General features: G+C 41.3%; 1 protein-coding gene across 4 annotated transcripts in view; it reads right to left on the bottom strand.

Moving 5' to 3' along the window:
- The window catches only part of NUDT4 (nudix hydrolase 4), a 37,387-nt gene extending 23,151 nt beyond the window's left edge, over positions 1-14,236 (bottom strand). The window contains exons 1-5 of one of the 4 annotated variants that reach the window (XM_059726185.1): positions 14,003-14,093; positions 9,687-9,854; positions 9,332-9,416; positions 6,587-6,642; positions 1,177-1,287 (exon numbers count right to left, since the gene is read on the bottom strand). In XM_059726185.1, coding sequence (XP_059582168.1) covers positions 1,177-1,287; positions 6,587-6,619 — 144 coding nt within the window. In that variant the 5' untranslated portion in view covers positions 6,620-6,642; positions 9,332-9,416; positions 9,687-9,854; positions 14,003-14,093. Of the gene's footprint in view, positions 1-1,176; positions 1,288-6,586; positions 6,643-9,331; positions 9,417-9,686; positions 9,855-14,002 lie in introns of all 4 variants that reach the window. The other 3 variants (XM_059726184.1, XM_059726182.1, XM_059726183.1) reach the window with 3 other exon arrangements.
- Positions 14,237-15,124: the final 888 nt, after the last annotated feature.

The following is a 15,124-nucleotide window of genomic DNA, read 5'->3' as shown; positions in this document are numbered from 1 at the left end:
CAAGCCTTGAACGGTACTTTAAAAAAAAGAATTCCAGGGGAGAAGTGAAGATTGTCCATTATACTTTTCTGACGATGATTAACGGCTTGAGAGTTTTTCTACCTTTGTATTTTTAAGAGCAAGTTACTGGCATTGTAGGAATTATGAAATGTACTTTAATTATGTAATACATGAGGGAATGTTTAAGCAGAGGCAGGCAGAGAGTGAAAGTGCTAATGTTGGCAGGATGGATTGTGGGAAGCCATAAATACACCTAGTGTATGAGAAAAGGTGGGTGAACAATAGCAATGAAATTAACATGCCAAACTGGCTCCTGGAGGTTTAAGAGGAAGCCCACAAGGACTAAGGAAGGTAGGAAGTTTGTGTGTCTTGGTAATAACAAGGTAGGCATGTATGAAAGTTTCAGTTTAGATGTAATCAGTTTCTAAAAAGTCAGAAGATGTAGTGAGAAATTCAGGTAAGACATGGGAGAAATTAATTCTTTGCTAGTGAGAGCTGATTTACTGGAGTCAGCCAGCTAGAATTTCCCTTGCTAGCCCAGCTGTAAATATTTTGATCAAATGCTTGTCACCTAGTCCTGTGTGGGTGAAGTCATTAATAAGTACCATAATACTGCTACTTTAGATCTAGTATTTTGTCACACTATTTTATATTAAATAGTTACTACTGGCCTTAGATTTAAAAAAAGACAAGAAAAGGCAGGGTGGCACCTTAGACTACCTGGTTCAGAGAGGTGTACACTTTTGTAGGTGACCACACACTTTGTCAGATGCCTTCCCTTTATTGATTCATTTGATTCAAGTTCTAAGTAGTCCTCTGGTAGTCTAACAACATTTCCAGGATGTATAGAAACATTTGAGTTACACCTTCAGGCCCTCATTGTAACTCAAGAGGAAGGGCTAATATTCTCCTTTGCATGACAGCTTTATGAATTTGCTGGAAGACTTACAAAATTCAGTTGCATTTTAGTCACTTAAATAAAATATTGAACAGTGATCGCAGTGTGTTGATATACAAAATTATATGCATTACAATGCAAGAAAGACAAGTTCTCTGGAGTTCCTTGGTCATGGGAATTTAGACAAAGTCAACCAAATCTGTATAGGAGACAAAATGCTCTCTTCTCCTTTTAATTTGTTTGATTATGCAAGTTACATCATCAAGGAGGCTCTTTACCTCTTCATACACCTCTCGAACTGCAGCTCCCCCTGGTTCCTCCTCAGGTTCCATTCCTCCACCTGGTACAATCCACTGATCTGGGTACCGGCTACTGCTCACTAACAGCACCTGAAAATACAATTCAAAACAATTGCTAAAGTATCTGAAAAGCGTGTGTATGATCTATAATTGTAGTTTGAAGATTATTTTTCCGTAATCCATTGCAATTCCAGATTGATTTCAGCTTTCAAAGATTTAAGTCTGCAATCAATAATCTGCAGACAGAAGTTGCATTTGAAATTTCATGTACTATATTAAACCTTGAATTTGTGCATGTTAAAACAAAGCAAGGTTCATTCCTTTATTCATCTCCTTCCTCATTAGGATGTTATTTTCTTATGCTTTGCATAAAAGATGCTTCTATAGATGCATAATATTTTTAGTACTGCTAAAACTGTTTCACTACCTTGTATATGGTAAAGTGTATTTGCATATTAATAGAATCATAAAATATTTTATCTATATTTGTTCCAAATAGAATCACAACTAAATATTACTGGCAAGGACCCGAGATTAGAGAATTAAAACATACCTTAAAATTTAGGAGGTTTATTTAAACAATTTCACTCAAATGATTATGGCTCTGTTGCCCTAAATAGACATCCATGCTAGAAGCATTGCACATAATACTGTGTAAATGCATTGTTACAACTCTAGGTGGCAGACTTCCTTTTATCACAGTTTGTTTTCCCCCAGAGAAAAAGATTTCATGGAAATAGCTAACCAGGGTAAATCCAACCCAGCTGAGGCTACCTGACAAGGTAAGAATTTGAAGATTTAGTGGCACCTCTGGGCATTCATTTAAACAGTTAACATTAAAGTTTACCCATTGAGATGGGACCTTTTACAACTTGCCCAGGCTGCTGTAAATGCAGACAAATTATACAGCTTCACCCTTATGGAATGCCTTTGTTTGCATTAAAGCAGGGGGTCCCAACCTTTTTTTCTACTGCAGCCGGCCAGAAGCAGGACAGGGCATATGGAGCTGGCTGCCTCCCTCCCTCCCAGGGCTCCCCTGCCACCCAACTTTAACCCTAGAAGCTCAACTGTGACCCCAGGAGCCACTCGCCCGGGCAGTGAGACAGGGGTCTGAGCAGGGGGCTCATGCCATGACCCCGCAGCCAACTCACTGCAGCCGAGTACTGGGCCATGGTCTGTTATTTGGGAACCTCTGCATTAAAAGGTCTTGGAAGTAAGCAAAGCCTCCAAAAAGAGTCCTCAGAAAGCCTTTAATCATTTATCTTGACAAAACAATGGCATCTCCTCAGTGGGCAGAGGGAAGCACTACCACCTTAACACTAGACCATTTGGTCAACAGCAAGAAGTCCGTGATTTAATTGGCCAGCATCTGGCCAAAAATCTAAGTCCCATATTCCACAAACAAATCTAAGGAACTCCATGTATTGCAAAATGCCTTTTCACTTGAATGCTGTGATCTTGGAAGAATAAAATAGTTTAAATGGTTATCAAGGCCTCTGCCAACAACCTTGAGCAACTGTCAGAGCAGCATGTTACAGGCCATCATGATGGATCAATAATTAATACAGAGAACCCAACAGAAACAAGCATCACTTTGGAGTCCAACAGAAGTGAACATTTCCAACAAAAGATAGGCAATAAACAAACATTCAGAGGCCGTGCCTGTTGCGTGCAGTGGCAATCCACTTGGAAAATGCTCAACTAGCAACTTTAAAAGCATACTCTTATACCCAAATGCCATAGCTGTTCAACATTTTAAAAATCAACTGAAACATTGCACATTACATCCTGCTGATCTACCCAGTTGACTGAAATGAACACTACTAAAAACAATTAACAAAGTATGATTCTATTACATTCAATCAATCACTCAGTTTAATGGAATAGTTTTAATCAGCATTTACCGATTTAGTCAAAGGCTAGATACAAATCCCCATATACTAGATAAATAGAGGTTGTTTCCCCTCCCTGGAAGCTTAGTAAAAACTGACTGGCTTTATCTTATTGTATAAAATGTTGTTCAGGCAATGAGTATCAAAACCTGTTTGAAAGACTAAAGTTAACACACTTTGTGATCCCACAAAAATGAAGGCAATTTATGTGCACCTAGTTAACAACAACATGACCACGTAGTTACAGATATAGCAAGTCCATCTACGTGGAAAAACAACAACTAATATTCACAAGTCATTTCAGTCAGATATCCAACATTCCAAAAATGTATCTTTCTGAAAAATTAATCTCATTTATCTGCTCTAATGCCCTGCCTGGAGGTTTCCCTCTGGACAGAAAATAGTAGATAAGAGGGATCATCTCATTGAGCCTTTGAGGTGGTTCTACAGAACAAAGCCAAGTTTACTACACATTTAGTTTTAAATTTTGTAACATAATACTTACCTGTAAGTATCCCCCATCCAAGAATTTGGTTCATTCATGCAAAAGGAAAATCTTGGATGCTTATTCAATCCATTATTATTAGCAGAAGAATAAATATGCACCGTCCCCCAAAACAGCCAACACCTGCCTTGAAGCAGTGTACTTAAAGTATAGCCAACATTTAAGAACTTGTCATATACTACTGTGTAAATAAATAATTTCTTACTTTGGTAAGCAAAGCAAGTGAGAGGCAAAAAGTTACTTCTAGTCCCACCTGCATACTGTCAGTGTTTTGTTCTTTTCAGTTAAATTTCAAACTAACATGGGGCAGAAAACACAGACTTTGATAGTTGATGGAACTGACATTTTTTTTCTTGTCTGATACTTAGTCATGAAACGTCTGTCCTTCCTCAAGGACCAAGCAGTAACAAATGAACAGAGGTTTAATTCTTCACAGCCTAAACCCATGTGATCACAAAGGTGCATTATTCCACCTCTGGGACTTAAGGAATTCCACAATACAAGCTGGTTTCATCGTTCTCTTAAACTTGAAGCTTTTGGTACATTGATGCAACACCCTGGGGAACACAAGTAAAATTCACTAGCACCTAGTTCTTCATCAACATCAAAATGAAACAGCACTAAACTCCCAGCTGAAAGTGATCAGGAACAAAATAAATGGACTAATTGGAGCTGGACTAAGCAATTAGTTATGTTAAACAGAACTGCTTCAAAGAACACCAATCAGCATTCACTGGTGGTCACAATTCTTCACTACCTCTAATTACTAGAACAGTTACAGCCATTAGAGTTACTATCCATAGATAGCTAGAGGATGCATTTCATCATCAGATTAATTTGGCCATATATGCATGTAATATTTTAACTCTTTCAGATGAAAGCACTAAAAAGCAATTTGTTTAGAATGTGTAGTACTCAGCAGCACAAGCTGCCAATATCACCTCATCACTCTGCTCCATTCACCTATACCTTGCAAATTAAACTAAGAACAGAAATTAGAGATTCAAATAAAGCTAGACTTCCCCAGGTTTTCTACACAATTCTCCAATTACATTGTTCCACCAAAAACTACAGAAATTAACTGAGTGTATGCAGGAGAGCAAGTTAACATATGGCTTGCAACTGTTCATTCAGTTCCGCCTCAGTGGGCACATCTACATGCAATTAATGTGACTGAATATACTCCAGCTCAATTTGAGCCAGAGTAAACTAATCCCGATGCCACTATCTATACATGTGTTTAAATTCAATAATTTACTGTGCTGCTGGATACCACTCGTATCTGATGAGACTACCTGGCAACTCAGCAAATTAGTCTGTGTCCTAAGTGCACAGTAAAGCATCTTGCATAGACGCATATAATAAATACTACTTTAGAGGCACATCCACAGAAGGATTCTCAACTATATAGCAGGAAATGAGGTATTTTCCCCCTGGTTTTTTATTTTTATTTTTTTGCTATTCAATTTCTTGTGTGAGATCCTTAAAAAGGAAGAGTAGAATGCCATTCTTTCCCTGATCTTGTAGCCAACAGTAAAACTTGCTACAAGATCATCCCTCTTTCATAGATTTCTTATGTGAAAATAAATGCAATTTAGATTGGTTAACTAGCTATTCTCTAGCCAAGCCAAAAGAAAGCTCATCTCTTCCACTTGTAGGTGCCTCTCAGTTAAAGACAAAAGCTTCCCTTTTCAAGCAAGTTTTTACCCCCTATTGGGGAAAAAGAGTTGTACCCTTTACAGGCAGGCAGAACTCTAGCTATTTTTTGAGTGGACAGCATCAGTACCTACCCAACACAGCTATGTCTGCAGTTATTATTAACTGGCAGGACATAGGACTTTTGCCAGAAATGCAAAAAGAGTACAGAGCCCTGGAAAAAAGAAATGAGACAACTGTAAAAGTTCAGGCCTAGTTTATCTCAACTAAGGAAATACTCATGATGCCTTATGTGCTAAAATGCTTAGCTTTCTGGAAGCATCTCACTTTCATCTGTTATTTTACTCTCCTTCCAGAAAGCTTTATAAACATTACGCCTTTACTATATTCAAAACTTATTTTTAGAAGTTAAACAGTCAAGAACTGAGAAGTAGTTAGCCATGTTAGTTTGAAGGCAGACAGAAGACAGCACACTGTGGCACCTTGGACTCACTCAGTTGAGAAGGTGCTATCCTACCCTGCCTTTTGTCTACTCACGAGTTAAAAGTGACACAAATAAGGTTGCCTGCGCAACCTTATTTTGGGGAGATCTGGTGCACATCCTTGTATTTCAAATCTAGCTTATCCTGAGTGCCTGACTATTGACATCACATGTGGAACTGCCGCATGAATCCTTCTCTTCCCTTTAGCCAAGGTGGGTCAGGAGCACTGGGGTCCTCAAGCACCACTTGCAGCAATACGAGATGAAAACTCTTTACACCAGGGTATTTTACAGATATGTATTAAAACAGACCCCAAAAGTGCAATTCCTGGCTTTGTAGGGAGTTTAAGCTATTAGACCCTCATTCCCGACCCTTGTCTCCATCTTCCCCTTTCTTCCCCAAATATAGACTCCTACTCTAAAAAAGGTGATGTTGGTGCTTCTCAATCCACAACTGATATCCAGCATAAAGATAATTTCTCCAAATGGTCAGTTTGGCAAAGTTATAAGAAACTGAAAATGGTCATCTAGTGGGAAGTATCAATAAGCTATAAGCACTGCTGCCCATGTCATTTATAAAGACATACTTTATAAAATGAGTAAAAGGGGGGTGGGGGTGGAGGGGGAAGTCTTTGATAAGGTCTCCCTCCATATAATGCATGACAGTAGTTAGAAAGAGATTTGTTTCCTAAATTGTTTTCAAGAAGCAGATTTTGGGATCTTAATCAGTCATTTGAGACCAAGGAGCAATGTTCAGTCTGTTTCTCTGGGTAAATCATATCAAAGACATTAATACTATTTTAAGTATCACGGTCTCATTTCTGCAGATTGCTTTCTAGCCTTCCTATGAATTACATGGTGTTTCCTCATGAGATGGTGCTCTTGCATTTTTGATTCCAGGAAGTTGAAATCTAAAAGAAAAAAACAAAACAAAATACATCTAAGATATCTATAACAGTGAGATTGTTACGATATAATGAAGAAACTGCTCTTTCCTTCACATTTGAATCCTGTTAGATATTCAAATTAATCAGTTTTGCATGGAGATCTCTTCTCCTCCTTACAGAGAAACTGAAGAAATTAGAAAAAGTATTAAAAACAGCACTGATTAGGTATAGTAATTAACCTATTACTTCTGATGCCAATTGAATTTAGATGACTTCCTTGTAAGGAAACAAAAATGCATCTGTACCTCCCGTGACAAAAACGAAGCTTGAGAGGTGATATACTATGTAGTTTTGTTATCTAGAATATCACTTTATATTCATAACTGCAACTAGGCTAGAAAAAAATAGCATTAAGCTTACCAGTTATATCTTTCATTTTATTAGTTTGCATAGCGCTTGAGTAAATCTTTAAGAGTTGAGACACAGCTACCCACATGTATAGGGGTAGGGGATAGTAACACATTCATTTAACAGCCTTGAGAGAATTAAAAAAACCTGATTAAAAAAAAAATCTCTCTTCACCCTATTTTAAAAAGTAAAACAGAGGAGTCTAAGACATTTTCACCCTCCCTTAATCTTCTTAAAGAGGCATTTTTCCTGTAGAAGTTACCTCAAAGAGGCATGCTGAATGGTCAGTACTAATTATTATAGCAAATGCTGTCCAAAACGCAGGTTTAATCAAAACTTGCACTAGTCTTTCAACTGAATTTTGAAATGCACATAAAGCAATATGATGGGATATCTAGATGTGGAAGGGCCTACATAATACTTTGAGTGGTTCTCATAGCCACAAAGGCCTTACAATGATCAGGGGAAACTGGTACTTTAAAAAAAAAAAAAAGGACTAAAAACCATCAATGTTTTTTTAAAGTGACTAGACTTCTTAAATCAAGGTAGCATAAGGCCAGGCCCTCTTGGAAAACTGCATTACTTGGCTCATTTACACCCTACAACTAACATTTACTTCATTTAGACAAGGCCTAGGTAGCATGTGTGCAGGCATGCAGGCAGCAAGAAAAGTATTGGAGGCTGAATGAGGAACCACCATTCAGAAGATCATTTATTTTATATTGGACAAAATTAAAATAAAATCAAAATGGACCACAGTTAATATACCGGGGATACAAGCGCATGCTATCTGTGCATGTCAGCTGCTCAGAGGGAAAATGCAAATTTTAATTTTTTAAAAGCATCATAAAGTGGTTATGCCTTATGTTAAACATAAGTTAGATGTTAATATCTTTATACTTCTGGTTTGGAAAGCTTGCCCGTTCAGGGTTGAACACTGTATGTACCAGACAGGGCAGGGTAGCACCTTCGAGACCAACTAGTACCTTTCACGGGCAACAAACTAAATGTTAACATCCAACATTGTTAACTACCTCTACTCATATGCAGAGGGAACAATTTACAAACCAACACTGTCATATGTATGGGAATGTTATTAATGATTATCTTTGGTACTGACACATCACAGAATCATAGAACGTTAGGGTTGGAAGGGACCTCAGGAGGTCATCTAGTCCAACCCCCTGCACAAAGCAGGACTGTACCCAACTAGATCTCAGCCAAAGCTTTGTCTAACCAGATCTTTAAAAACCTCCAAAGATGGAGATTACACAACCTCTTTGGGTAACCTGTTCCAGTGTTTTACTATCCTCCTAGTGAGAAAATTTTCCCTAATATCTAACCTAAACTTCTCTTGCTGCAACTTGAGACCGTTGCTCCTTGTTGTGTCATCTGCCACCACTGAGAACAGGTCTAGCTCCACCCTCTTTTGAAGCCCCCTTCAAGTAGTTGATGGCTTAAGTACTTGATGGCTTCCCTCTTAGTCTCCTCTTCTCAAGACTAAATAATCCCAGTTCCCTCAGTCTTTCTTCATAAGTCATGTCCCCCAGCCCCCTCACCATTTTTCTAGCCCTCCAATGAACTCTCTCCAATTTGTCCACATCCTTTCTGTAGTGGGTGCCCCAAAACTGAACAGAGTACTCGTGATGTGGCCTCACCAGTGCAGAAGAGGGGAACTGTCACTTGCCTTGACCTCCTGGCAACACACCTACCAATGCAGCCCAGTATGCTGTTAGGCTTCTTTGCAACAAGGGCACACTGCTGACTCATTCAACTTATTGTCCACTGTAACCCCCAGGTCCTTTTCTGCAGAGCTGTTGCCCAGCCAGTCAGCCCCCAGCTTGTACATGGGACTGTTCCATCCTAAGTGCAGGACGTAGCACTTGTCCTTGTTGAACCTCATGAGATTCTTTTTGGCCCAATTCTCCACTTCATCTACGTCACTCTGAAGCCTAACCCTGTCCTCCAGCATATCTACTACTCCCCATAGCTTGCTGTCATCTGCAAACTTGCTGAGGGTACACTCTATGCCATCTTCCAGGTTGTTGATGACGACATTGAACGCAACTGGTTTTGATGAAGTTGATGAAGACATTGAACTATATGCATATAATAATTTGAATTAGCAGCCAAAAGGTTAGCACTTAAGGAACAAGCCAAAGTCGTATTTTTGCAGGCAAACTGGGGAAACCATACTTTACAAGTTATGAACGGTGTGTTAGGCCAAGAACTATGAGCCAATACTGAACATGCAGGAAGTCTGAAGACTGACTAAAGCTTAAGAAATTAATTCTAAAGCTACTACCTTTACAGACTCTCTGCTGAAGCTAGATGATCCACATGAACTGCAGTTTTGTTAACATGATAACTGAACGGTTCAAGGGAGTAGTCTGCATGGAAAAAAATATAAGTGTCCATCAGTTTAAGGGAGCTTCTAAGGAAGCTGAACTGGTCACTGAGCCCTTTATTATAACTGGGCTAAGAGGCATATGACTACGGCATAAAGAAACCAAATAGTAAACTTTGATTTAAGAAGCATGATGGAGTTTTTAAAAAACATATAGTCTTTGTTAAGACTCAATGTTATAATCAAGGATACTATAGTGCAACCTGCAATTATAAACTCTGTGCAGAAGCAACTGCTACTTGTTATGACTTACGTTGTCTAGATCAGGGATTCTCAATTTTTTGGGATAAGTGGACTACAGTCAATCTTCTTAAATGCTCAGACCACTAAAGAGGGGTCAGCAGGATCCTTACTGCAGAGATGTTTGCAAATTGCTGGATTACATCACTGTGGTACCTTCTCAGTTTAGATGTCTATTAAGCTGGTAAAAGAAATTTAAAATTAAATACATTTAAGTGAAAAGCTTTTAATAAAACCACTGCTAGAGTAAAATTCAGGAGGCATGACTGAAAAGATTAAATCAATATTTCCTTGATATGCTAACCAAAAAATGGTTATTGGGCAAACATGATGTTAGAAAGTTGAAAGAGAGAAAGGGTTCTCAAGATTTGAAATACCAGCCTCAAAGACAAAGTCATCAAAAGTTTAAATAATGTTCTCAGTCTGATTTGATTTGAACTCCCCTCATCTCCTCCATAAGAGAGTTTCCAGTTGAGAAGTCTACCTTTGAACACCTATAAAAATATATGACCCTTCTCAACTGATCAGAGACTCTACTTTACCAACAAAGAGAACTGGTACATCCTATAGATATCCTATCAGAATCCTATTAGAAATTAGCTCCTATTAGAGTCTTGATACTCTCCTCTATTTTTTCTAGCTGATCCCCAAGGTCCCATTCTTTAACAGGCATAGAAATGTAGCTGGAAAATGAACACCTATGGAGCACACAGCATCCTTTTAGACACTGTTTTCCCAAACATTTGAAAGCTACGTGATCTTTACATAAAAATCACCCAAATTATTAATTGTTGAGTAAAACAAACCAAAAATAAAGCTTTCTACATCTTACTAATAATACTATAATATTCAAATATTTTATTAAGGATAATCTATTTTATTAAAAGATAATCTTTTTTCCACATCCAAAATATTTTACAGAGACTCTTAACTTTTGTGCAATTTCAATCAACCATTTTATCCAATAAATGGAGTGTCTACTAATTATTCAAATAGCTACAATATAATTTAGTCCCCTTCTCTCTTGCTGCCCTTAAAGTTGTCTTCTGCCTCAGACTACAGCAGTACTCCCCTCCTTTGCTTCTTAGTTCTTGGATTTCTTATCTGCTGAAGTCCCAGAACTGCAGGCAGAAGAGATGTTCTCCTACTCCACATGACAGAGCTATCACTCAATTCTACTTGAATGCCCAGGTTCCAATGCAGTTTAGCAAACATTTTATAACCACTGCCTTAAATTTCACTGAAAGCAACTGCTCACAGAAATTGCAGGAATGCACAAAAGCCTGTGGCAGAACACTAACTTCCCTGGACCTTCTGTCACTGACCTCAGCATAGCTGTTCTTATTGAGTGAAACTTTAAAAACAGACTTGGATATGAAATTGCAGTGGCTATGCAGAACAAGTGGTTATCCTCAGACTGGACTGTCTGAACAGAGACCACAGATTCTTATCTCCTTAGGGCTAGCTTTTATAACTGGTATATCCGTAAATGGGCAAACGGATTTGTTTATCCTTATTAAGGTATTCAAACCCATTTTTACCTCCTGCTATGCTTTGTATTTAAATTCTGTTTGGTTTAGAACCTCTGCTTTCTGCAAGTTCATTCATAGCATCTGACCAAGTTCATGCCTCTCTGAACCAGTCACAGTCTCTAATAAAGGTGGCACCCTCCCCTGCCCCACCTGCTACCAGATCTGTAGAATGAGTAAGAACTATCTAAGGGACTACAACATCACGCTCTGTTGAAAGGGAAATTATCAGGTTAGAGGGAAGCTACTACCAGAATCCTCAAAAATGAGTCTTAAGACTGTTCTAACTATTTTTCCATTAGTGATCTTAATATAAGAAATGCCACTAGAATGATCAGGAGAACAGACAACCTATCTTATGAGATAACGCTGGAAGTGCTTTGTTTGGATTAGTCTAGTAAAATGAACACTGAGAGGCACTTTGGTTGATGTCTACAAATAGCGATGAGCATGGTGAGCACCAGAAGAGGAAAGAATTAAAAGACAATCTTGGCACCAGAGCAAATACATATTAAATGGCCGAGAGTAAGTTTAGGCTGGAAATGAAGTTTCTTAACCATCAGAGCTGTAGGGTTCACAAATAAGTGTAGCAAGGTCAAGCAACTTAATTAGTTTTATATCAGAGCTTCATCATTTTGTTAAAAGGGATGATGCGACTGATTCACTTATTCAGAAGACCTCTTACAGTCCTATGCCCCAAGTTCTCTACTGATAGTAGTTCCCAGCCCAATATTAACCCCAGATTGGTTACAGAAACTGAGGACAGAAGTTAAAGAAAGGTTAAATCTTCCCCTGCAGTCAGTAGCCTCCTATTCCTTCAAAGTGGACAATTTGCCATTGGAAGATTCTTCAGACTCATCTGTATCTGAAGGACAACTTGAATCACCGCAATTATCACCAGTAATTAAAGCAGTCAGAACAGTCTAGTCAATTATAATAGCAAACCCATACCACTTATTATTCTGCATCTGGGAAGCACAGCCAGGACTTAGTTACTCAATTTTTATATATCAAGTTAATTCACTGATAATAGGGATATGCAATATTTATAAAGGCTAATGTGGACATTTGTATATTTGTAACCTAGAACAAATACCCGAGTGTCATGGGCATGGTTTTGCCAACTAGCATGAAATATCTAGGTATAAAAGTCTAGTGCATCAACAGCACCAACTGACATGAGAAACATTCACTGTGGCAAGGGAAACTACACCTGTAGGTATAAGGCAGAATGCTAGGCCTGGTTACAGCTTAGCGGAGAATGAGAAGTCATGGAGAATTACCACACATGCAGACAGAAACGCCATTTCTTCTTTCCACTTAGAAGTCAGACCAGAGAGAGAGAAAACAAAGATCGACACAAGGCTGCACGAATTGGAACAATACCCATTAGCTACAGGCCTTACTGGCACCAACTCTGAGGCTTATATAGAAACTTCCTTATCCCTTATGAGCAAGAGCTCAGATCTACTGCATACTTGGAGCATGAAGTTGTAGGACTAGCAGCTTGAGGTCTTGCTTTGCTGGTGACTGCATCCAGCACTTTTAGTAGCAAAGCAACCCTGCCAGATCTGTTAAGCTTCTGATCTGAAACCATGTGGATGATGTACAGATCAGTGTTACAACTCACAACTAGTCAATTCCCTTTACCTTCTAGTACTCCTTTTCCAAGTACCCAATGCCAGACTTACAGGAGCTCTCTCAGAGGTCCACATGCACATAAGGGTCTTCACTACTAAGGGTGGGTGACATCTGCAAAAAGTGTCACCCCTGAACAAAGAAGCAGTCAAATGAAATGCAGGAGTAGTCAAAGCAAATCTCATTATTTGTTTTAAGCGACGTTTGATACTACCAAGTTGGTATATTTGCTTATTGCTGTATTTGAAATGAGGAAAAAAAAAAAAAGAGGCTCCAGACTGGTTGACAAAAACACCAAGACACCCAACAGACCAGCTCTGGAACAGACACTCATCTGTCAGCAACAAGAAAGCTAAAAGTGCTGGACTAAATAAAGATGACAAAGACTAGTATCACTTCAAGCAGCAATACAGGCACCCAAACATTGAGAAACTAAATACTAAAGCAGCAAAGAAGAGCAAGAGATCACCCAAACTCCTGCTGGGGCCCAGAGAAGAAACTGGTGCAGAAACTGACAAGTCAGAGCCCCCTTCTCCTGACCATAGTAAGAAAGGAAGTCACTGGGCTGTAAAGACAGTAGAAGGCAGCAATTCTGCACTGCAAGGCACAGCTGCATCAAACGCATGTGTGAAACCCAGCTTGTGCTCTTCAAGCCATTTCTGAGCTGTGGAATCAGTGCTGAGCCTATGATTTTTTGCTGTCTTCCAGCAAGGCACCCGAGAGTACAATGCCGGTTAGATTTGCCACGTGGGATCATGACCCTATACTCCTCCCCTGGCACCTAGACAGCAAAAAACCCCAGTCTTCAGTTCCTAGGCGGCTGAACGACTCCGCAGCCATTTACTACAGAACAAACATGCCGGCTGCAGGTTTGAAGCAGCACTTGGACACGCTGCAGCGCTGCCAAAGGGACGAAATAAGGTACGGGACAATTGACCTTGGTGAAGAGGCCTGAACAACCCCACGGCCTCTACTGCCGCTGGCGCCCGCGTTGTGCGCAAGAGCTCGCTCCCACCCAGCGGCTCCTCCGTGCACAGGAGGCGGCGGGGTTCGTGTCCTGAAGCTGGCTCCGAGGGCGCGCGCACAAAGCCTGGCGGCTGCCACCCATTCCGAGGAGCCGGCGCTGCTCCCCTCGGAGGCCGCCCCGGCCCAGCCGGCTCACCTCGTCCTCGCGCTCGCTCCGGAAGCACAGGCAGGCCGCCCGCTTCTTGAAGCCCTCCCGGTCGTAGGTCCGCGTCTGGTTCGGCTTGAACTTCATCATAGAGGCAGAGGGAGGCGCCCCGGCCCCGCTCACCGCCGCCGGCCGCCGCCACTGCTCCTCCGCGCACCACGCCACGCCATGAAGCCAAGCCCGGCCGCGCCACACGGCCCCGCACGGCTGCCGCTGCGCCCGCTATTTAACCGGAACGCGCATTCCAGCGCCCAACCCGCGCCACCGCCTCCCCGCCGCATTGCGCAGGCGCAGGGCTCCGGCGGGGGGGGGGGCTTCGGGCGAGGCGACGCTGGGGGTGGGGCACGGAGGCGCTGTGGGCGGGGCTTCGGGTGAGGAGACGCTGGGGGCGGGGCTGGCGCGAGGCGACCGTTGGGCTGCGGGAGGCTAGCGGACTGAGCGGGGCGGGAACTTAGTCATCGGCCCCTGTGTGCTGGCGGGGTGGGGCGGGGTGGGGAAAGACGCCCTCCCCTCCCGCCTCAGCCGAGGGAGCCGCGCTGGCGGAGAAGCCCGCGGGCAAGGAGGCTGACAGGAGCTGGAGGCACAGATATGCGCTAAGAAGGGTGTTTGTTCCCGAAAAGACCTGCCTCAAGAAGGGTGTTTGTGCCCCCAAATTTGCAGAGAACAGTTTATTAGACTGAGATGGTCCAATAAAAGACACCGCAGTTCCTCAACGAACCTTGCAGACCTGCGCTAAAGAAGACGTGGATGAGCCCCCCTTGCTGGGCTAAGCAGCCCGGCTGGCGCGGCGCTGGTTTGATAAAGGGCTAGTTGCTACGGGAGACGGACTGGCTCCACACCGGTTATACCAAGGTTTAACTGTCACAGGTCAACCCATCTTGCCACAAGGCAAACTTACCCTTTAGTTAGAGTGGCAATTTTGTCTGAGCATAAACCCGCTCCTGAAGGGACATAAACTAGGCTGCAAAAAACAACAACAAAAAGACACTTTTATATGAGAATAGGAAGCCGCAGGCAAGATGCTGTGTGGATGCTTGCAATGCTTCAAAGTCACAACACTGTGATGCGGATATGACTTTCCCATGTAGACAAGCCCTACATCAGTTTTAAACT

Source organism: Alligator mississippiensis, chromosome 4 (assembly GCF_030867095.1).
Source record: "Alligator mississippiensis isolate rAllMis1 chromosome 4, rAllMis1, whole genome shotgun sequence".
NCBI classification, from domain to species: Eukaryota; Metazoa; Chordata; order Crocodylia; family Alligatoridae; genus Alligator; species Alligator mississippiensis.
The sequence above is the reverse complement of the archived record's forward strand: the minus strand, read 5'-3'. Positions and strand labels throughout refer to the sequence as shown.